Raw genomic sequence first — 22,553 nt, forward strand, 5'->3', positions numbered from 1 at the left:
AAGGTGCCTCCAGCTCCCTGAGCTGCCTTCAGACAGGGAGGAGCAACTCCTGGGGATGTGGTTTCACTCCTCTGAGGTTTCTTTGTGGTCATTCACCTGGTTTAGTTTCATTTGGGGAGACTCAAGAGTTCAAGGATATATCCCATCCTCTATGCTTAGAAAAGGCTTGAGAAGCAGTTAAAAGCAGGATGTTTCCATGGCCGCCAACCCCTCCTCCCCATATGTCTTGTGAGGTACATAGGACCAGGGAATTTAGGGAGCAGTTAAAGGAGGTGGGTGGGTAAGGTGGAGCAGGGGTGGTGGGAGCCACCAGCACTGCCTAAGTGGCCCTGAGATCGTGCAAAGAAGAATTTACTAGGTGGGTCAGAGCTGCGGCACCTTATCCGCTCTGCATCTCTCTGCCAGGGCCTGAGGACCTGTGACTTTAACCCCCAAGCTGGAAGTGGAATTTAGGGTTTCCTAAAGGATGTGAGCCTATTCTACGCAATCCCCCCCCCCCCGCGAATACGGTTGAAAGAGGTTCTATCACTCAACCTTGGCTTTTGAGCAGGAGGAGATGGGTGTTGTGGATGGCGCTTCCCTCACCGCCCCTTGGGAAGGACCACGCAGGCCCAAGGGGACGGGTGAATAACCGAGAACAAAGTCCTAATAAAATAGTCACTTTTATTTCTTAGCAAAACTATTTCCTCCGTGAGGGGTATTTACAACAGAGTAGGGAAAGAAGGGGTAAATTCACAGCGATCCGGAGAGGGTGGAGAGGCTCTTGGGAGGCCCAAAGGGCGGGAGACAGACACTTCTTCACACAGTTAACTGGAAATCCTTTTTCCGGTTTCAGACCGGGACATCCCGAGAGGGACTAGGTGGGGACGGGGCCCCGCGGGGGCAGGGAACTCGCACAAACTACCCGGCCCCCTGTGCTGTTCCCGAGACACCCGTGAGTGAGTTTGGGATTTCGGGCTTCCGACGCACGAAGAGGTCTGACAGGTCCCGGCGTAGCCCGGGGGCGGGGCGGCCCGCGGGCGGAGGGGTGGGCGGGGGCGGGGCTGGGCGGCGGCCGAGGGCGGGGCCGGGCGCATGCAAAACACTGAGAGGGGAAAGGAGCGACACGGAGGGGGGGTGGCGGCGCGCGCGGCGGCGCGCGGGGGCGGGGCCGGGGCCGGTCACGGGCGCCTGAGCAGCACGTGCTCGATGTAATTCTCCAGCTCCTCCTGCTCCTGCAGCCGGCGCTCCTCTGCCTCCGCCTGCTCCTGAGCGCGCCGCGCCTGGGCCTCCCTGTCGGGATAGTGGCTCGAAGGCGGCAGGGCGTGGTGGTAGTGGCGGCGGCGCGAGGCAGCGGGTGGCTGCAGTGTTCGCGGCCGGATGTAGTTGGGAAAAGGGTGGTAGGGCCCCGGGGGAAACACCTCGTCCTCCTCCCGATCCCAGGGCGGGAGCACCTCGTTCCAGTCGGGCAGCTCGTCCCGAGCCGGGGCGGGGGAGAGGGGCTGGGGCTGCGGGGAGCGGGCGTGAGTGGGGACGGGGGCGGCCCGGGGGGGCGGCACAGGCTCGGGAGGGGCGTTCTTCTTCCGCTTCCGCTTCTCTTCCACCTCCTCGATGATGCTGACCACGTCGTCCGCTGGCAGGTGGAGTTTGGTGGACAGCTCAATGAGGCTATCGATTGTCTGCGGGTCCATCTCTTCGTCGTCGTCGTCCTCCTCCCCGCCCTCCTCTGCCCCCTCGGCCTCCTTTCGTCGGTGGCCGGGCGTCTCCTCCTGGGAGCGCTTGTCTTCGGCTCCGGCTTCCCCGTCTTCCTCCTCAGCGAACAGTAAAGCGTTCTGTCGCGCCCTCTCCGCCTCCTCCGCCTCCGCCTCCGCCTCCGCCGCCTCCTCATCCTCTTCCCCCACCCTCTCCTCCCCGCCGCGTCTCTCCTGCTCCGCCTCCTCCTGCAGCCCCCGACCCCCAAGGCCGCGCTGCCGAGCCCCGCCCTGCAGCAAATACTGGAGCAGCAGGTCGGAGGCGAGGTCGGCCAGCCGCTCTTCCTGGGCCGCGGCCTGCCGTGTGGCCTCCGCCTGCCGCCTCCCAGCTTCCACCTGCGCCAGCCCTTGCTGTAGAAGGCGCTCTCCCGCCTCAGAGCCGCCCAGGAGTGAGGTCTCCGGCCGGCGCGCCTTGGTAAAGGGAGCGCCCAGGCCTTGGTACGCCTTGGACAAGGGTGCCAATGCCTCACCTAGGTGTGTTTTGGGGGAGGACACTCCTTCCCCGAACTGGTGGGCTTCGGGGAGGTGCCCGCTCTCGGGCATACGCGCCTGGAATTGCGGGGGAGCAGGCGGCGGCAGGGCCGCGCGCTCCGGGACGCGCGCCTGGAACTCTCCCCAGGAAGCCCGCCACACGCGCTCCGGCCCGGGGCTCTCCAGGTTGACTCGGGTCAGCGTGTGCGTGCGGGTTTCCGTCTCTGCTGCCGCCGTCTCTTGCTGGCGCTTGGCACTGCTCGGACTGAAATCTCGCAGTTCCTGAAGCAGGGAAGCTAGCGCCTCGAGCTCCTCGGAGGGGTCGGCCGCCTCGGGACCATTCTCCTGAGTCTGAGGGCGAGGCGGGGCCGCGGGCGCCTGGGTCTCTGGCGCTGGGAGACTGTGGGTCTGGCTGCGCACGGTCTCGGTCAGCAGAGCTTCTGCTGCTTCTTCCTCTGGCCGCTGCTGGGAGCCGCCAGGCGCTGGGGGCGAGGCCGGGCGGTCGAGTGCCTGCAGCAGCACCGCGGCCAGCGCCCGGGGATCCACGCCCTGGAAAAGCTCTCCCTCGTCCTGCGGCTCTGAATTTCTAGCGGCTCGGACCTCTGGGGCGCTAACACCCTTCGGCCCGAGCACTGCGTCCCCAGCTACCGGCTCTTCATGCTCAGAGCTGGGGGGAGGTGGCTGAGCCTCAGGGTGCCCCGGGGGCGCTGCTCCCAACCCCTTGGTCAGTAGAAGGAAGCAGAGGAGGACAGGAGCCGGCAACCTGAGCGATTTCATGACCGAAGGGCTGCCGGAGACTGTGAAAAAATAGAAGTGACCAAAGAAAGAGAGGGTTTCTGTAAGAATTTTCCGCTCTCTGATTTTATATTCCCTTCCCCCACCTTTAATCAGGAAAGCCGGGGCTTCCCTTATCCCCCTAACCTTACCCTGAAAAGGGACGTTTAGGAGCAAAGGAGGAAGATGTTGTGCCGATCTCTGGAGTCGTGTAAATGGGAAAACGCCTGCAACCCTTGCTCCCCCAGTGCCTCCTCGCCCCCTTCCCTGAGCCAGCTCACTGCCAGCGCCCACGTACTAAGCAGCAAGGATACGGGGAAAAAAAAAATCTCTGCTCCCTCCCCACAGGACTCCCCGGATGGTGCGTGGGCGACTTCAGCAGCAAGAGAAAAGCGGCGACTCCCCCATTTACCAGGGCCCCTTCCCGGGGGCTCCCCGCTGTGTTTTCAACACTCCCAACTGGGGGAGAGAGAACCCTCCCTCACGCCCACGGCTGCTGAGGGTTTGAGGGACGGACAGCAGAGTATTTACCAGCTGGTGCCACGACGCGGGAGGTGGAGAGGAGGGTCGGGGCGGGGTTGGGACAGGGGAAGATCGGGACTCGTCCGCCTCGGCTCCGAGCGGTGGCTAGGATACGAGCGATGGTCGAGGTCTGGCGTCCAGTGGGCTGGGCTCAGCTGGGTCCGCGCGGCTCCGGGAGACTCGCTCGCTCAGGCTTCAGCACGCTGGACAGCGCCCGCGCCGTTACCGCCTTATAAAGAGGAGCGCGCGGGGTCACGTGGGAATCGCCCCGCCCCATTGACGTCAATGTTCATTCATGGGGAAGCGGGCGGGCGCCTAGAGGCGGGAGGCCGCCCAGCGATTGGAGGATGCGTGCCTCTCCCGGCCCGCGCCTGCGCGCTGCAGGGCTCTGTTGGAGGGGTGTGCGCTAGCCTGGCACCAGGGAAATGAATGAATGAAGGAATGAATGAATGAAATGTTGAGGCGGGCGGGGCAGGGGGGCTATGAATGAATGAAGGAGGGACGAGGAGAAAAGGATGAATGAATGAATGGCAGAATGAATGGAAGGGTGGATTCAGAGACGCTGCAAGGCGGGAGGGTGGGTTACAGAGCAACTTGCAGCGGCGGGAGCCCGACGAGCGGAATAGGGTGGGGGCTCTCCCAGCGTCTGACTGGGTCCCATAGGAGATCCACACTGGGAAGGGGGAAGATAAGGATTGCAAAACTGAGGAGGGGGCCAGACTCCCCATTCCCCGACTGCACGGTGCGTGGGGAACACGCCCAAGGACGGCGTGAACCTGAGAGAAGAGGGATGGTTCTGCGCGCCTGCGGGCGCTGTCCGCGGATCTGCGGTGCAGGGTGCGGGCCCTGGGCCGGGGCACATGGGTGGATCTTGAGGCTTGGGTGATCCTGTCGGAAAGGATCCGAGTTGGAAGAGATAGGGAAAAGAATGAGGATGTGTGTGCCTCTGTGTCGTGTCTGTGCATGGTCTGTGCGTGTCTCGAGAAAAAATGTGTGTCTGTCCTTCTGTCCAGCTGACTCTGTTGGCCCCTTTTCAGACCACCTCTCCCCACCACCCTCCTGCTTCTTCCCCTCTCGCTGCTACCCCCCAAAGGACGTTTGGAGGACGAGAGCAGACCAGGTGGGGAGGGGGGTGCGCAGGTGGGGGGTGACTCAACTCCATCTCTCTCCATTGCTTAAAGGGAAGATTTAAACGCGATGTGGTGGGGGGGGGGAGTGGAGGGTGGGAGTGCAACGTCAGAGATCGCCCCTGTCTGCCACCAGACCCCTCGTCCGCATCTCCTGCCAGAGGGGTTGGGATTGGAGGCTTGGACAGTTAGAGGTTCCGGGGGGATGGGGGGCGATGACGCACAGATTGCGCAAAGAGAATCCATCAGCGAGCCGGGTCCAGTGAAGGGAGACCAGCCGTGGGCGGGGGTGGGGGAGGACGGAAATGAGGAGGGGGGCAGGGGAGAGGAGAGGGAGGCAAGGGGAGAAGCCACTGCAGGAATGAACGGGAGGGAGGGAGGCTGGAGGGGGGCTGCGGCGCAGGCAGAGAGCTGTGCGGGGGCGTGGGCAGGGAAAGGGGGGAGTGGAATGACACATGCCAGACACACAAGGACTGCGGACACGGGTGCCTGTGGGCACACACAGGGCACCCGCGCCCTAAGACTCTGGAAACCGGAATCAGAGCTGTCTGTCAGGAGCTCCGAGACTCTTTCAGAGCCAGTCCTCAACCCCTTCCTCATCTCTTCCTAGCACTGACCCTCATCCTCTCCTCTTTCTCTCTCTCTCAAACTCTCTCTCTCTCTCTCTCTCACACACACACACACACACACACACACACAAACACACGCTCACGTGCTTTCCCTCTATAGCCAGCAGTGGCTTCTCGGTTCCATCAGTGGCTCCACTTTCCCAGAAGAAAGCCCATCAGCTCTGCGGGGAAAGAGGTGGGGAGAAGTAGAGAGAGAGGAAGGAGAGAAGAGATGGGGGCAGGAGAGGGAGGAAGGCAGGCAGGCATCTGGAACAGGTAAAGGATCAGGCTAAAGAAAAAAAAAAAAGGAGAACCAAGGTGACTGTGAAGATGCCAAAGACGGAGAGGAGGGGGCAACAGACCTGAGACTGTGCCTTATCCCCCTCCCCCAAACTATCTAGGACATCCCTCTGCCCCTATGGGTTCCCCTCATTCCTCTTCCTCCTCATCCCACTCCCCTTTATCCTCCCTGCCTGGTTACCGAGAGCAGTGGAATGGGGAGGGGGGGGTCACGTTACCTTCCTGAGGAGGATGAATCAGAGAGAGATGGCTCAGACATCTGGTGGGGGGAGGGGAAGCCATCCGAGAGGGAAGGAAAGAGGGAGGGAGGGAGGCGAGGTGGGGGGGGGGCAGCCTGAGAGGCTGATGGGGCTAAGAGACCAAGTATGAGATGAGGGAGATGGGCATCTAGAGAAACTGTTTGTGTTCCTGTGGGCTTGTATATGTGCACATGCATGTACATACGTGTGCATTGCATTTGTGTGTGTCCAGAGATTAATGAAACATACGGGGAAAGAAAAAGAAAGGGAATGGGGGGACCAATTGTGTATTTAATCAGCTAGAGAGTGGATAGGCATGGTAATGTTCCAATTTAAATATGTAATTTTCTCTTCCAATCTGTGGAGCTGTGTTTTTGCCTATTTCCAGGTGTCTCTGTAAGTGTGAGTGTGTGTGGGTCCTGATCCCTCTGAGTGCCTGTATACCTGTGCGGTTGGGAGTTTGAGTGCATCCAGTCTGGGTACCTGCTGGTGTCTGAAAATTGTGCCTAGCTTGGTGTGTCAATAATATGTGTGTACCCGTGTGTCTTTGTGCATTTATCTGGGTCCTTCCATGTCTGTTGATATACGTTACAGGTTATGTGGACTGCTATGGGCTTTTGATCTTTCCTGCCCCTCCCCCATTTACCTTCACCTCTAGATTTCTGTGCAGAAAAGCCTCAGTATCCTAGCTAGTCATCTGCAGCCTCCAAGTTCAAGTCTTGCCCCGCGTTTTTTAGAGTGTTCCCTCATTCCTCCATTCTTCCCCAACGCTTTCCTCCTCCACTCCGCCCAGAAGTCCAGGGGAGCTTCTCAGAAATCGACATCCTAAGAGTCTCAGTCATTATGACATGGGGGAGGGGGCAGTGAGATGGAAGCCAGGGCAATAGGTTTGGTGATTCCACAATCTGGATTGTGTCTGCATGGACTCTGAATCTCTGGGTCTGTTTCTGCCTCTCTCTATCCCAGTTCCCTTCCAGGGTCAGCTCGTTCACATGCACCCCACCTCTCAAAAATGTGCTGTGCCCTTCACACCTGGCTGCCTCTAAGGGCTTCTGGAAAAGAGCTGGACTGGGGACAGGTTCCTGGGGTTTGGGAGAGGAGGGAGATGGCAGGAAAGAAAGAGGAATGAGAGACAGAGCTGGGAAAGGCAAAGCTGAGATGGGGACCAGGAGGGGAATGCCTGGTGTTTGCTCTGAGATGTTTGTATAAATCCGTCTCTTTGTCTTTGTTTCTGAATCTCTCATACTCTCCAGGAGGGTAGTAAGAGAAGATGGGGTCCAACCAAGTAGTGATCCAAGCTGAAGATTTGGAAAACCAAGGGAGGGGGCAGAGCACTGGGTCTTTTCCCTGAGAAGGTTTGGGAAAGAAAAAGAGAGCAGGGGCTTGGGGGTCCCCGCAGCTCACCTCCCCTCTCTTCCTCCCTTCCCCCAAACCAGTGACTCACCTCTGCAGCCTTTCAATGCGTCAGCTATGGGGGGGACAGGCAGGGAGGGGCACTTTATGAGAAAGGCAGGGGTCTCCACCTTGAATTGAAAGAAGGTGCTGAAGAACCCCGTGGAAATGGCCCCATTAGAACACATCATTGCCTATCCCCTGCCCACCCCAGTTCAGGTGGGTGGGGAGTCCTGGGAAGGGGACTGGGAGAGGGCTACGGGCCACTGGTGGATCTGGGAATGATGAGTAATAAAGGGGGGCTCACCCTGATTTTTAGTCCCAGGGTCCCATTCCTTCATACCCCCACCCACTCCTGGGTGGGGGAGGGGAGACCCAGCAAGCTGGGGGAAGGCAAAGCCGCAGAGATGAGTCACCAAGAAAGGAAAAGAGAAAGAGGGAAAGAGACAGAGATGAGGAGAGACACAGAGACAGCCACTGGAAAGACTGAGAAAGGAACACACACACACACACACACACACACACACACACGCACACACCATGAAGGTGGTATCCACAAACTAACAGGAGGAAGGAAATTTTGTACTTCCATAATCCTGAACCAGCCTCCTCCAGCATCCACCTGTCATACAAACACACACACAACACTATCATTCAGAGTTACACTGATATCCTGAGACACACCCACTTACACAAACACAATGTCACACCTAGTCCAGCAGAGTCACCTGTCCAGGCACATGCTGAAGATGTGACCAGTGTAATGGAGGTTCAGGTTGAGAGCCCTCGATTCCTTTTACACAGGATGGTGGGAGGGCATAAAAGCCCTAAAGGAATGTAACTTCAAAAATCCAAGACTCACAGGCTATGCCTTGCACACGCGACGATACACACAGTCCCCTGCTTCCCCATCCACACGTACATAGTAACCTATCAAGCGCCTCCTCGTCAAGAAGCCACTTGGAGTACCTGATTCTGGGGTACGCCAGGCCCGTAGCCCCGAATATATCCCACCCAGACACCCCCTGATTCGTACACACATGTACAGAAACACAGACACACAAAGACGCCCATGGCCACACTCACACGGACGGAAACCACCTTGCGCTGCCTTGCCCGCGTCCGCACACGTCCTGGCGCCCCCGCGTGGTACTTTTCGGGATCGCAGTCTCCGCCGCTTCGGAGCTCGGCTCCCGCGGGGCGGCGCCCAGGCTCCCTCCACCTCTTCCCCCTCCGTGCGGTGCCCACCCAGGAATGGGGAGAGAGCAAGGGCGCTGGCCACGAGAGAGCCGAGAGCTGGCAGTTAGACGCCTGGATCGTGGGAATGAGGCAGGCTGGTTCCGGATGCCAAGGGGAACTTGCGAGAGAGCAAGAATTTGGAGCAGCAGCGGACTCCCAGGTCCAGGGGAAAGCGAGGCCCGGGACTAGTCCAAGCGCCGCGCCGCTGCCCGCCTCGGTTCTGAGCAATCAATTCTTTCTGCCGCTTGGCTGGTGTGGGGGGTAGGGGCGCGCAACGGCCAGCAGCCCTCCCCAGCTCCCCTCCAGGAAGTCATTAGCCCCAGTGGCACAGGGCTTAGAGATCCTCTCTGATACAGGCTGCTGGGGAAGGGGGAGAGGACAATGCAGCTCATCCCTCCCCACCGAGAAGAAGTGAAACAGACACAGAAGGTGGGCCAAGGGCCCGTTTTATTGCAATACAGCCATGGCTGAAGTGACAGGGAGGAGGGCAGCTTGGTCAGGTGCAGGAGGCAGCCAAGCAAGGCACAGCAGCACAGGCGGAATGGGGGGAAAGAGGGGAGCAGCGGCTGTCTTCTTTGTCCACCTTCTTCCACCTCCTGGCGCCCTCCTCTGTCCATGTCTTTGATTCCATCCCCAGCGAACCCTGTGCTCGCTGTCCATTGTCCAACAAGAAGGTCCAGCTACAGTGAGGTTCTGAGGTATGCTCTGGGCTGGGGACACCTGGTTTCTAGTCTCTGCCAGACTCCCAGCTATTGTGAGCCACTTGGAAGGCACTTGAGTCTTTCTGAGCCTGTGTCCTCCCTCTGCGGGAGATGTGAGGATCCCGTGTAGGAGACATCGCTGTGCAAATGCAGCTGTTACTACTTGCATTTAAATAGAAGACCGTCAAAGTCTAGAAAAAGCATAAAGGAACAAGAGGATGGGAGGGGTGTCCAGAAATATCTGGAGGAGGGGGTTCCAGTCGCGCTAGAAGGCAGCCCGGGTAGAAGCAGGAGACAGCCTCGCACCAGGCTGAGGGACCTGCCCTCCACTACACCAGGCTCTCCACCCAGAACCCTCTGGTTCACGGGCCTGCTTCGGGCCCTTGGTTGGGGGCATAGGGAAGGGAGCCTGCAAAATAGCACCATTGTGCAAAGTTGGAGGAAACCCCAGTCAGAGGAGGCAGCCTCAGAAAGGTGCATCACCAGAGCGTAAGCAGGGGCCAAGTGGGGGTGAGGCATTATAAATCTATTTCCTTTACAGGGTCCTTCTCCATATTACACACAGGGTGGGGGATGAAGAGATCATGGGGAAGGGGAATGGAGGGGCAGACAAATGGACAACGGAGAACTAAGAGAGGTCCAGGCACAGGAGACTGAGAGGGCGATGAGGAGAGAAGCAGAGGGTAAGCTCTGGGGGCCTGAGAAAGATGGGGAGGAAGAAAAGTAATACCTATTGGGCAACTGTGCTCCTGGCCGGGTACTGGGCGTTGCACACACTTCTGCCAGCTCCCATCCACGAGGGGGCAGAAGGGAGAAGCCACAAAGGGCAGAGTACACTCCCAGGCTGGGGCACGGACAGGGAAAGGCTCTGAAGGAGCCCATTCTTTGGCGGGGAAAGGGAATGGGTGGACAACAGAAGCGCGAGTGGCTCCCCCAAACCCGGCGGTTCAGATCAGGGTGTGGGCAACTGCGTTTGGGGGCGCTAGCGTCAAGATGGCAGACAGATGTAAGGGGGAAAGGGAAGGGAAGGATGGACAGCGGGTGAGTGTAGGCGGCAGAGCCGATGACCGAGGGCAGGGGGAGGGGGCGGAGCTTGAAAACAGCAGGGGCGGGGCTTTGGGGGGATCCGAGGAAGGAGGTGGGTCTAAAGTGCATCTTCTCTCCCCTCCGACTGGAGAGGCCTTAGATGTCGGCCTCCAGCAGGTATTGTTCGGTATAACCCTTGACCAGCTCGAGCCCCAAGCCAGCCTGGCAGAAATCAGCCAGCCTGGCAGAAATCAACCAGATGTAACCACAGCTGGGGCGCCAGGAAGAGCTGGCACATGACGTTGAGGCCGACGAGACGCGGGGCCTGGCGCTGCAGATGCCACAGAAGCTGGCTCTGAACCTGCGCGCCGTCGCTGCCGAAGGCGTAGATGTTGAGGTAGCGCCACGTGCCGTTGCCGCCAGGTGGGATGGGGAAGGGGCGCGTGCACAGCGTGAGCACGCGCGGGCGCGCGCGGCTGTCCACGCGCCACTCCAGGCCCTTGGCCGCCAGCAGCTCAAGTTACTCTCGCTCGGCCGGTAGGGCTGCCAGTCCTGGATGATGGTCCCGCCCGGAAGCACGTCGCGCTGCACAGAGGGCGACAGCAGGGGAGGCGTGCCACGTCGCCGCCAGCCTCCGACACGGCCTCCGTGGGCAGCGGCGAGAAGGTGCCGGAGGCCCGCAGAGCCGCCAACCGCGCGCCCAGCCCCTCCAGCAGGGCCGACACGTTGAACTGGACCAAAAGGATGCCCTGCGGGGGGCACGAGCGAGCGCGGGGCGGGCGGCGGGAGGGCTGCGAGTCCGGCGCCTCTTGGCATCGTCACTCCCACATTCACACCCACGGGCTCCCACCTGGGCCCCTCGGGAGGGCCGACCGTGCGGGGCCGGGTGGAGTGGGGTATGTGAGAGCATGCAGGAACCAGGGGCAAGGCCTCCGAAAACCTGGATCCCCAAGGAGAGTGGAGATCAATGTGGAGTAGTCAGAGACATGGGGATGTGTGCCCCAAGAGTGGAAGCGAGGGAAGCTTATCAGTCGGTAGGATGGGGGAGGCAGAGGGGAAGGACAAAGGCTCAGATTAGGATGTTTGGGTCCCTGAAGAGAGGCGGGATCGATGTAGGGGAGGCAGGGACACGAAGTCCGGACGCCTGGGCTCCAGCCTCCTGGAGTAAGGATGGAGGGTTTAAAGATTGAAAGTCGGGAGCTGTTTGACTTTCCCTGGGCAAAAGGGCCTGGGTAAGGACTGGGAGTCCCAGGGCAGGGCTCATGGGCGCCCCCACTCGGCCGAGTCTGCAGCAAAGGAAAAGCCGGTGACTGGCTGCATGTGGGGTGACAACGCCCGGAGGCCCCTCGGGGACAGGCCCGCCCATCCGAGCTCCCTTGTCCTTCTCACCTGCTTGGTGATTAGGTGGTATTTCTTCAGCTCCCGGGACGCCAGCTGGTCGTCCCGGGTGAGTCGTGCCACCTTGATCCCCGGGTGCCTTCGCTTGACCAGCTGCGAGCAGAAGCGCTGCAGCATCCCAGCCAGGCCCTTGCCGCACTCCCAGGGCGCCGCGCGCAGCCCCTCCACCAGCGCCGTCTCCCCGGCGTCGATCACGTGCACCGACCCCAGGGCGATCTGCGGACCGAGGCCGTTAGGGGGCCCCCGCCCCGCCTTCGCCCCTGCCAGGGCTCGCCTCTTCCCACACACTGAGCACTCCGTCGTCACCACCCCGGGCGCTGGGCCAGACCCGGGGCCTGTCCAGGGAGCTCTCCTCAGCACGTGGGTCTTGGATTCAAGAGCCCGCGGAAAGATCATTCGCGGGCGTCTCTTCCACCTCTTGAGATGCTCCAGACCCCCCGAGCATCAGGTCCTTGCCCATTCGCCACGCCCCCTTTCTTTGGCTCCACTCCCAGGAGCCTGCTACTCCCAGCTTCCTCTTAGCTCCGCCCCAGAGCCCATCTCTTAGCTGCTCCTGCATTCAGGCCCTCTTGGTGCGAGAGTTCAGTCTACTCAGGGGTCCAGACCCCTTTCTAGCTGCTCCCACCCCCAGACTACCCCCTCTTGTCTGCTCCCCTACTTTCTGTGCTCCTTCCCCCAGAAACTCGTCAAAGGAATCCTAAATTACCGAAGCTGTCAGGTTCCTCCGCTATTCCGAGTTCTACACATCCGCCACGCACCCTCACTGGCTGGGCCCCTGGATCCACACGCCCTTCTCTCTCTCTCCTTTTCTTCTTTTTGGGAAATTTCTTCCTGTAATCCTTGCTTCATCTCCCACTCAGGCTACCCCTGCTCTTCTCATTCCTCAGAGTTTCCTTTTTGGGTCAATGGCTTGTGGATCTGGTACCCCTTTGGCATCCAGCTCTTCTTTTTCCCCTGCCCAGAGACAGGACGAAAGAGAAAGGCCCGTCCCCAAGTCCGGATGACTCCTCATTTCCAGATGTCTCTCCTCCAGACCAACCAAATCAACCAATCAAATCCCCTCTTCTCTCTTTCAGCCAATTAGAATTGTCCACTCACATAACCTACATAAGCCTCAGTAACCAACATCCCAGGGGACACACATACCAGCTACTTTGAGGAGGGTGATTTTGGGATGATTAGACTTTTTTTTTTTTTGTAAGAACATGACCTAGGTTTAGGAGATGGGACCAGCAGGGGCACCAAGGGGTGGGTTAGAGATAATTTTAGCTTCCATATCACAAACATGGCTTATGTAAGCACAGTGTGGTTCCAATACAAACAAGCTTCAAAACAAGGGCTCCATCTCCCTCTTTCTTTTCAGTCTAATTCTTAGGCTTAAGGCTCTCCCAGGTAAGCTGGGGTGAAGTAAGACAGCTCAGGCCAGTATCATCAGAGGGCAGGGAGAAGCACAGGCTCAGAGGATCTTAGAGCCCCTGCTATGGCCACTAGGGACCATCAGGTTCAACTCATTCCTTTCACAAAGAGGAAATCAATCAAGGCCCAAGATGGTTAAGATCTTGCCTAAGGTGAGTCAGCTTGGACAAAGCCGGGCTAAAAGTTAAATTTTCCTGGATCTCAGGCCAGTGGGGAGATCTCCGACCCCAGCCTGAAGAGCAAGGATAGGCATGACTGGGTCCTTGGCAGGAGTCAAAGTTTCCAAGTGCTAAGGGTTAAGCTGACTCAGAAGCAGAGATGAGATTGCGGGAGGAACCCCCACTGCCTTCTCCCCACCGTCAATAATTTCTATGCCAAAAGTGAGCTCAATCAGATTCCTTGCACCAGGCTCTGGAGATGATGAGTCCCAGAGAGGAGCAGGTTAGCTTGTGGCTCCCATCTGGATCTCCAGACAACCTCATCAGCTGTTCATGGGTCCCTGGAACATACAAGCTGGTGCTTCAAGGATATTCCAGCAATTCCCCACTGCCTCCATAAGGGGGCAGAATGTGAGCAACTTGTAGACCGGAACACATCCAACTAGGTGCAAACATTAGGCTCCAGTTTCCCTCTTACTTTCAAGATGGGGAGACTACTGCCAAAGAGTGTGTCTGCATCTCAGATAAAGATGTGTGTAAGGGGAGGGCATTCCCAGGGTCACAGGAAAGAACGGGGAACTTGCTAATTCACCCTGCATCTTTTTTCCCCCGGCACTCTACTCCTATTCCCTTTGGGGGAGATGTAAAGGTTCCAAGGTCCTTCAACCCTGGAGGAGGTGGGAGCTGGGAACAAAGCAGGTCAGGGGTAACAGGCCAAGCGAAAGCAGCCAGCTGGCCCCACAACCCTTACTGCACACTCTGATCCCTTCCCACCCTCCAACGTGGCTCCTTGAATTCTAACTCCCATTAGGTGTCTAGACAGAGACAGAGGCAGCCCTGTGCCCCTGGGCACTATGGGAGATGTAGTCCAAGCACCCCCTGGACCAGGCTCCAGGAAAGCGGGCAGCATTTCCTTATCATCCTTGTATCCTTTCTCTCAATCTCATAAATATGAATGATCCACTCTGGCGAGAGGATGATTGGAGTCATCGCTAGGCATGCCGGGAGCCCACCCCCCACCCCATCTCTCTCCCACCAAACACACCTGAAATATTGATGGCCCTGAGGTCGCAGCTTCTCTGAGCTGGAACACGGAACAGAGGAAGCAGAGAGAGGAGGGGCGGAGTCAAAGAGACCGCAGCTACACAAAGCGCCCAAAGAAGAGAGCGAAAAGGACTGGAGCCGAGGCAGAAAGGAGACCAAGGCAACCTGGAGATGATGGGGGGTGGGGGAGAGGCACGGATACCGAGTCACAGACATGACACCTCGTGACTCAGGGCACAGCAGATGCCAAACAAGTCCTAGCACGCGCCCCCTCCCCAAGGAGACCAGAAATAGAAAGCAGCTTGACACACCCCCTTCTCCCCACGATGTGTGGTGGGGAAAGGGGTCACGGGCAGGAGAAAATCAGCAGAGGCTGGAAGAGAACAGAGACTTGAGAGCAGAGGCAGGGGAGACAAGATGAAGTGAGGCAGGGGCAGGGGATGAGGAAGATGGACCAACGAACTGGGGAGAGGGGGTGCCTCAGAGGGCCACAATCATGGAGAAGGGGCGGCTGTACTGGAGGGTGGTCCTCGGTCTTTTGGGGGAAGCAGGCGGGAGGGAGATCCCGAAGGAAGCTGTCTACTAGGCAGGGGTCCCCCTGGGCACCAGACTCTGGGGACAGGTGGGAGCCAAATGATGATGGGAGGCGGAGGGAAAGCGCCTCCGAACACCTGGGCGAAGTCAGGTCTCAAGTTATCTGGGACGCGGGACTGGGATGGGTTGGGCGGTAGGAGGCGCAGAGGCTCTCTTCCCCTGAGGGGGCGTGGCCTTCTGCTGCCCCCATTCCGCGGGGGAGGAGCACGCCAGCCCCCCGCCCCCAGGCCTGGCAGCCCCCCTACCTCTCTCAAGCCAGGGCCAGGGACCGGGTGCTGAGAAGCCGATCGGGGCCGGCCGCGCAGACAGCGAACGGTACCTAGAGCGGGGTCACCTCGGAGCTCCGAGGGTCAAATTCCGATGACACGCGGGGACCGGGCCGCCGCCGTCCGGTCCCTACTCGGAGTTCCGATGCGAAGGCCGGGTCTGCTCAGTCCTGCACGCGGGCTCGGGCGCCCAGAGCTTCGGGATTCGGGCGGTACGCGCGGCCGCTGCTCTGCTCGGGCTCGGCCGAGGGGAGGAAACCCCAGAGATGCAGAGGAAACATGGCGCGGATCTGGAGCGGACTCGGTTGCCACCGGGGGCAGGCGGTGGGGTGGCGGGGCGCCTGGGAAAGCGGAGTTGCCCCTGGGCGGTGAGGTGGGCGCTGCTGGGTGGCCTCTAGCCTTGCAGACGAGAATCCGCCCCTTGTCCCGGTGGGGGGCGGGACTGAGGGTGGGGAGGCATCTCGAGGGTCGGTGGAGGGGCCTGATTGCTGGCTTAGTTATGGCCCCATGCCCGCAGCATCTCTATGTTGGGTCCGGGAATACCCCCCACGCCCAGTCCCCCTTCTCCGGGGGCCACGCTCCTACTCCCCGCAACGTCAGCCCCATTCTCTGATCTCCGGCTGCTAGACAAGTAACAGCGGCGGGAAAGGGGACGCGGAGCCGAACACCCTGGGGACCTGGTCGGAGAAACTGACAGAGGAAATTGGAAACCCATGAAGATCAAGAAGGGTAGAGACACCAAGTGGCAGAAGCCAAGAGCTGAAAGGAGCAGAGCGAGGCCAAGACGGGTCAGATGGGCCACCACTCCCCGGGGGTCGCCGAGCAGCCTCACGCCCCCCTCCCCGCCCTCCGCAATGGCAGGCTCAGCTCCACTCAGCCGCGGACATCTCAGCCACGGGCATCTCACCCGCCGTCAGGCAGCAAGGCCCCCGCGGGGCAGCACGCAGAGAGAAAGACTTCAGTGTACACCTGGGGACACCCGAGTACAAGAACACAGACCTCTGTGCACACGGCTGGGCACCCGTGCTTACCCGGTGGGTGGACGAAGGGTGGGAGGGAGAGCGCAGTGCAGACCCGGAACCGGAGCGGCTGCAGCGCTGCTGCTGACTCTGAACAAGCTGGTGACCCGGGCTCTTAACTCCTGGGGGCTCCCCACCGCATAAAGTGAGATAAAAACACCTGCAGTTCTACCTGCAAGGAACCAGGAAAGGGATGGATGTGCATGTCCTTTAAAACCTGTAAAGTGCTGCGGAGGATGGGACACCACCCCCTTGTCTCCACTGTCGTTCCTGCCCAGCTCCCATACCCACCGCTTCCCACCGAAGTTGACCTCTCACCTACCTCATCCCAGTTTTATACTTTCCAAGGTAATCACTCCATAACCTGGTAATCCCATTGGCTGTGCTAATGTGAAAAGATGGAGGATCATGTTCCTGGACTTCCACACACAAAGCCACCCCAAGAGTTAAAGGGATCAGAGTCATCTCTTGACTTCAAGGCCAATAGGCCAATAAGTAAGTCACTCAACCTTTTTTTTAAAAATAAGACTTCCCCTCATTTCTGATTTTTTGAAACTGCCAACACACTGTGCATCTCACAAAGCTGCAGTCAAGGTGGAATACATTCCAGTGTGGGAAAGGACCTCCAAAAGTTAAAGGTGTTGGAGCAAAAAGTCACTAGTGGCCGAAAGGAGATGCGATCACACTCTAATTCCTTCCCTTTCACCAGAAGACTCCCCTCTGCCACCAGAAACGCTTGGATTGGTCCAACATTCACCCACCTCCAGTTTCCTCAACCAATCAGAATTGAAAGTTTCCCAAAGTTCCAGTTCTTTCATGTCCAAGCTATAGGTGGTGTTGCATTCTTCCATCAAAGGCTCAAATACAGTTGTCTTACTGAAATTTTATCAAATATTGATGTTCGACCTAAATCCAATCATTTATTAGGGGTTACAAAACGGTGATATTCTTAATCTGTCATTCTGGTTTTTTTTCCCCCCCCTAGCTGGAATATGCCTATAAAAGGAAACTTGTTCTCTTCTACTATGATTACCCTTAGAGATAGTTTGTTGAAGGAAAGACCAGATAAATGCTTACATTTTTCCCTTTATTTGTTAACTATTCAAATAATGTGGTGGTTCCTCAGCATCCTTCAGTGGTGATCGATTATTACTTTCAGACAGTTATGAACTCATTGATTTTAAACAGGCTTAATGTGGTGCAATCCAATGCTGTTATTGTCCTTATTAATGTTGAAGCTAGCCAACTTTTTGGATAAACTGATGTTTTAAAGCGACACAGAGGATCGTGCTAGATCTTCAGGAAGCACTACGTGGATGCAGAGGAGAGGATGCCCTGGACCAGCCTGGCACGTTGGCTGGTCAAGGGAAGTGAGACCCCAACTGTGTCTTAGAAATTCCTCTCTGGGGACTTTCCTGGCGGTCCAGTGGTTAAAACTCCGCATTTCCAATTCCCGGGGCGGGGGAGCTGGTTCGATCCCTGGTCTGGGAGTTCATGCCACGGGTGAGGCAAGAAAAAAAAAAAATCCCCTCCAGATGACAAAGAAGGGCAGGGTCCCTCCTGCGCAAGGGGAAGCCTGAGCAAAGCCCAGAGCTGAGAAACAGCCTGCTTTGCAAGAACAAGCAATTCTGGGTTGCACCCATCCTGTAGGCGGGGACTGGCCAGCCAGGGGAGGGCTTTAAACAGGAGAGTGACAGATTTGCCTTGTGAGTAGAGGTTGCCCTCTGGTGGCCACATGGACAATGGCAGGGAAGGAAGAAGGCCTGCCAGGAGGCAATTAGCTGTGCTCCTAAGGCATATATTCATATATTTGTAAGTTAGACGCTTCCAGATTGGAGGAGAAACCACACATTGTTGGGGGTTATTATCCAGATACACGGCAGGAGAAATGGGACAGGGAACCTTGACGGCTCTGTACTGTGGAGTCCAGAGCTCTTGAAAATACAATAGATCCTTTAGGCAGTTTAGTGATCCGTCTTCTCTCTGTGCACGTGGCACCTGCACTTCCCCAAAGAGAAGATCCCATAGCAAATGTTTGTCACCGCCCAACCTGGAACATTCTTTGTCTAATTTGCACAAAGACCACGTCTCGGTGGATGCAGCCCCCAGGCAAAAGCAGACAGTACTTTTGTGTGTCTGGTATCCTGTGTGTCTACAGGGTAAGGCTCTGTTTGTGGGGTGCCTCAAATGCTGTGCTGAGGAGTTCACACCTTCTGACAACGAGGATCCAGTCCCAGTGAATAGGAGGAATGACACGATGAAAACAGTGTTTTAGGGAGAGCATCTTGCCAGCGTGAGAAGGTGTTAGATGGGAGATGAGAGGCAAGACCCCTACTCTCTGAGGAGTGGTCCCAGAGGAAGTCCACGGGAGGGATGGGGGCCTGGAGTAAGAGAAGAAGCTAAGAAGCACTTAGAAGAAGACAGGAGGCCAGGAAGTGTGACTGGGGTTCTGGAAGGTGGGGAGAGAGGAAGGAGGTGAAGGTGATTCTGGCATCCCTAGCATGTTACCCGGGAATGATAACGTCTGGTGGCAGCGGGCAGTGCAGGATATTAAGCTCCTTGGATACGCAGATGCTATGTTTTGTCTACAGATGAGTTGGCTTTTCAGGGCTGCAGAGACTAGCAGTAGGGGAGGACCCACTGGGGCTGGAGCTCTGGAAGAATGACCAGAAATAGGTCTGTAGAAGAGCCCACATTAGGGTCTACATGGGTGGCGGGTGAGTGGGGATAGCCCCGGGCGCAGGGCTGAAGTCTGACCCAGTGGGATTCTCACTGTCTGGGGCTGGAGCTTCCGAAACAGCTGTAATGATTCTCTAACCGACCCTAACCTCCTCCAGCCTGCTGGGTCGACTCCTCTACCCATTCAAAAGGCTCGTCCCCAGCCCAGCCCATCCCAGTGCTGACTCCTCTCTTCTTTCTCTGAAAAGGCTTCCAGATGTTTCCTCCTGGCTCCATCCTGGGTGAGTGGGCACCCACCCAGCAGAGAAATCCAAGGGTAGAGATGGGTGGGAAGATGATGGCTGACAGTTCTCCTCAATCCACACCCAAGGACGCCAGTGCAGCTGTCCCAGGAGCCTGAGTACATCTCATTCACTTCCCAGGACAACCCCGTGTATGTTCAGTGGAAGAAAAATCAAGCCGTGCCCTTGTGATCTGTGCACTTCTCTGTGTTGTATTTCAATAAAAATTAGAAACCCTGCAACTCTGAAGTAGGTAGCCCCGTGTTATAAGGAGGAAACTGAGGTTTGAAAAGCTTAAGTGACTTGGATAAGGCCACGGTCAGTTGTTGGTGGAGCTGAGAATCCGATGGCGGGCATCCGATTCTACGAAGTAGTGGTGTGAGAGAACTACCTTTTATTGGCGCAGTAGCATGGCAGTAGGTGGGGGTCTCAGGGCACTGGGATCAGGGGCTGGGGGGCTGGTGGGTGTGGGGGGAGGGGTAAGGCCGGGGCTAGATGAAGGTGGGGCGAGTGGAAGCTGGGACACCTCAGCTTTCCTTGTGCTCATCAAACAGTTGCTCCAGAGCCTTCACATAGAGCATGTAAGAGTGGTCAACCTGCTCCTCGGTGGGCTGGAGACACTGGGGCACCGGGACGGGGCAGCCCACTGAGGGGAGAGGGGAGACACGGGTGAGGCGCTGCTCATGAAGCTGATGGCAGCCTTCTTCCCTGGAGACGGGCACTCACCCACAGTGGTCATGGGCCTGGAGAAGGGCACCAGGCCCCAGGAGTTGGCTGAGAAGAGACCATAGCCCCAGAAGATGCAAGGAGAAAAGCCCAGGAGCTTCTTGAAGCCCAGCATCTTCTAGCACAGATGCTGCCACGAGTCTGGGGCAAAAGCCTAACTCTGAAGATATCATTCTCCCCAAAGGAGTACATGGGCACCAGAGAAGCGCTGGGAAGGGGCGGCAAGAGAGAAGACGGGTGGTCAGATCAGTGTCTCAAGGAGTGCCCCAAATTCCTCCCTCGCATGATTCCACTTCCCAAGGCCATTTGAAGCAAATGACAGTGGCTACAAAAGAGATCTGAAAGAGGGATTTACATTTCTTGAGGAAAGACTGTGTACTGGGCCTTCCTATATACATCTTCTCATACAGTCTACAATTGCAACATGGTGGCCAGGTAGGTATTAACCCTATTTCACAAGTAAGGAAGCGTGCAAGGACTTGCCTTTGAGAGGGTGTCATAAGAGAATTTGAACCAAGGGCGTCTGAGCCCCAGGGTCCTGTGACTTGCACTATGATCCTGTCTCTCTCCGCCTGGGAGGGAACCTGGGGAACTGGCACCGGTGCTTGGCACAGAGGAAACACTCAAGGGGCAAGAGCGCCCTCTAGGTGTGGTCACAGTGTAAGCTCTGGGGATACACAGGCCCACCTACAGGGGTGCGGGTGTGTAGGGACAGAGGGTGTAGACCCCCAGACACACTGTGACTTCTGAGCATTCAAGGCAGCGCCCCTGGGCACCCACTCACCCGTGCCTCAGTGTCAGGCGGACAAAGCCTTTCCGATTCTGGACAGTGAGGCAGTGCTCCCCTGGGATGGCATACAGGGACATCGTGGGCCTCCTAACCAGGACGACCACAGCCTGCCCGACCTGAGGCTGCGAGAGAATAAAATCCAGGCTCTGGCGGTTCATGGAACATCCTCCTGCAGGCACGAGGAGGTGTGGGAACAGTCACTACCCCGTCCTTGGCTCCCTAGTCCCTTACCCCACCCTTTAGCCTAGGAAGGGTGAGCCCCCCATCCCTTTCCTTCCAAGCTCCCCTACCCCTGTGCCCATGTCAGTGTGCCCTACAGCACCTCTCCCAGCAAGGATGCAGGACGCTTGCTCCAAAGCCATTCACTGACGCCCACTGTGAGCCTGGCCAATGTTCAAGCCAGGTCCCTGGGCTGAATGGTGGGTGGGGTGTGGCTGCTTCCTCCCCTCAGCTCAAGACTCACCAAAGGACAGAAGGTAGTCTTGGTAGACTGGGAAATGGAAGAGGCCATTCAGCATGGCCATCAAGGGCCGGAGCCTGGGGAACTGCTGGGAGAAGCCAGAGCTCTCAGTGGAGAAGTTACAGAGGATTCCCATGGCCATGATCCCATGTGGGTGAGCGACCAGCAGGTAGTTCCGGTCAGGGGGCAGCTCTATTGTTTTCACCAGTTTTGGGGGCAGTGGGCAGGATGAGGGGAAGAAAGCTTAGACAGCAGGATACCAGCTGAACAGAATTCCCTCCACACCAACAGACTTAACTTAGGGTTAGAGTTCAAGGTCCTACGATGGGGTCAAGGGCACAAGGGGCCCCCTCTGGTACACCATCCCACCCCTCCCCCATTGCCTGAACTTAGGCAGCTGTGGGGCTCAGACTCCAGCGTAGGGAGGGGTGAGTAGGTGGGGTACATAGAGGGAAAGGGAGGAATTAGAGCATCTCCTTGGAGGGTCACCTGTTGCCTTAATGGGAAAATAATCCCTTAGGTGCTTCCAAACAGTCCAGTTCCTCATCCACTCAGAATGCCTTCCTCCTTGGGCAGACAGATAAGCGTGGGAGAATTCCTGGAGGCACCATTTATCACCTCTCACTACTTGTTTAGTCCTCACCTGGGGGGCGGGGTGTGTGTCCCGGTCCAGGAAGAACCGTACCAAGTAGAGAACAGAGAAATACCAGAGCGACGTGAAAAGGAGGAAGAGCAGGAGAAGGGAACAGAAGGGGCCTGGGGGAAAGATGAGAAAGAAAAATGAACTAGCTTTTGAAACTCCAGTGGCTCCTCCCCTCCACCCTCACCAATGAGATCACTGGCCATCTCCCAGCTGGACCTCTGGCCCCTCCCCCCTCCCTTGGCCCTCGGACATCCTGGCAGGTGGGGCTCCAGCCTTTCTCCCCCCACCCTCCCCCTTGCCTCCTCCCCCAGTGGACCCCGGGCACCACTCACCCGTGAAGAGGAAAGTGAGCAGGTAGCAGTAGGCGCTCAGTACTTCTAGCCGCTGCTTCTTCAGGGTTTTCATACTGCGCGAGGGCGGCGGGGCTGTGGAGACTCCCACTCTCTCCCCTTCTGCCAGCAGGGCTCCAGGACCCGGAGGACAAACGGTGAAGATTTCGGTACGAGCCGGGGAAGCCTTTCTCGTCTGAGTGACCACGCCCCTGGGGCCTCCCGGGGTTGCTTGTAGAGGGCTGTGTGGATGGGGAGACCTTGGGATCCGGAGCGCCACAGGTCTTCACACACTGATATTTGAACTCCAGACGGTAGGTCTGGGCTGGCCGCTGGGCGGGGCTGGGAGGCGGGGTAGGGGCCGTGCGATGGAGATCCACCCCCGCGTGCATTAGGAATCGTTGTGGGGAGCGGTCGCAGAAGAAGCCGGAGAGCCCACCGACTGGGTCCGCCGAGACTCTTTGATCTCGAGTGCGGCCGGCAGATCCTGGACGCGCGCCCCGGGTGTGTCTGCGGGTCTCCGGGAGTGTCTGGTCCCCTCCGAGGCCCGACCAGGCGCGCGGACTTCCCCCGCCAAGTACAAACACACACACACCGCAGGTCTGTACCCACCTTTAATTT

At 57.9% G+C, this 22,553-nt stretch overlaps 3 protein-coding genes across 9 annotated transcripts; all 3 read right to left on the reverse strand.

Annotated features, from left to right (window-relative positions):
* Positions 1-649: 649 nt before the first annotated feature.
* Positions 650-16,002, reverse strand: VGF (VGF nerve growth factor inducible). 5 transcript variants are annotated; one of them, XM_057528950.1, is made up of 3 exons: positions 15,059-16,002; positions 3,507-3,726; positions 650-2,998 (listed from the first exon to the last, which is right to left on the reverse strand). In XM_057528950.1, the coding sequence occupies exon 3, from the start codon at positions 2,976-2,978 to the stop codon at positions 1,161-1,163; it is 1,818 nt and encodes a 605-aa protein (XP_057384933.1). In that variant the 5' UTR covers positions 2,979-2,998; positions 3,507-3,726; positions 15,059-16,002; the 3' UTR covers positions 650-1,160. The 5 variants fall into 5 exon arrangements, with proteins under 5 accessions (XP_057384933.1, XP_007187083.2, XP_057384934.1 ...); XM_007187021.2 differs by having other exon boundaries at positions 14,985-16,002; XM_057528951.1 differs by lacking the exon at positions 15,059-16,002 and adding an exon at positions 8,265-8,397.
* On the reverse strand, positions 9,975-14,123 carry NAT16 (N-acetyltransferase 16 (putative)). Its single transcript, XM_007198608.3, is given in 5 exon segments — positions 9,975-10,375; positions 10,377-10,645; positions 10,648-10,735; positions 10,738-10,878; positions 11,519-14,123. Coding segments are annotated over 5 exon segments (993 nt in total). The 5' UTR covers positions 11,924-14,123; the 3' UTR covers positions 9,975-10,285.
* MOGAT3 (monoacylglycerol O-acyltransferase 3) lies at positions 11,657-22,553 on the reverse strand. 3 transcript variants are annotated; one of them, XM_057528954.1, is made up of 5 exons: positions 21,936-22,553; positions 21,604-21,716; positions 20,495-20,669; positions 16,037-16,196; positions 11,657-11,743 (listed from the first exon to the last, which is right to left on the reverse strand). In XM_057528954.1, the coding sequence occupies exons 1-4, from the start codon at positions 22,322-22,324 to the stop codon at positions 16,193-16,195; spliced, it is 681 nt and encodes a 226-aa protein (XP_057384937.1). In that variant the 5' UTR covers positions 22,325-22,553; the 3' UTR covers positions 11,657-11,743; positions 16,037-16,192. The 3 variants fall into 3 exon arrangements, with proteins under 3 accessions (XP_057384937.1, XP_028023464.1, XP_028023463.1); XM_028167663.2 differs by lacking the exons at positions 11,657-11,743; positions 16,037-16,196 and adding exons at positions 19,090-19,630; positions 19,711-19,918; XM_028167662.2 differs by lacking the exons at positions 11,657-11,743; positions 16,037-16,196 and adding an exon at positions 19,090-19,918.

Source organism: Balaenoptera acutorostrata, chromosome 15 (genome assembly GCF_949987535.1).
Source record: "Balaenoptera acutorostrata chromosome 15, mBalAcu1.1, whole genome shotgun sequence".
NCBI classification, from domain to species: domain Eukaryota; kingdom Metazoa; phylum Chordata; class Mammalia; order Artiodactyla; family Balaenopteridae; genus Balaenoptera; species Balaenoptera acutorostrata.

Coding starts and splice junctions, on each gene's coding strand:
- MOGAT3 (XM_028167663.2), bottom strand. CDS start 22,324: ATGCACGCGGGGGTGGATCTCCATCGCACGGCCCCTACCCCGCCTCCC. Junction 21,717..21,935: donor GCTCACTTTCCTCTTCACGG/GTGAGTGGTGCC, acceptor TCTTTCCCCCAG/GCCCCTTCTGTTCCCTTCTC. Junction 19,919..20,494: donor CGCCTGACACTGAGGCACGG/GTGAGTGGGTGC, acceptor GCCCCTTCCCAG/CGCTTCTCTGGTGCCCATGT.
- VGF (XM_057528950.1), bottom strand. CDS start 2,978: ATGAAATCGCTCAGGTTGCCGGCTCCTGTCCTCCTCTGCTTCCTTCTA.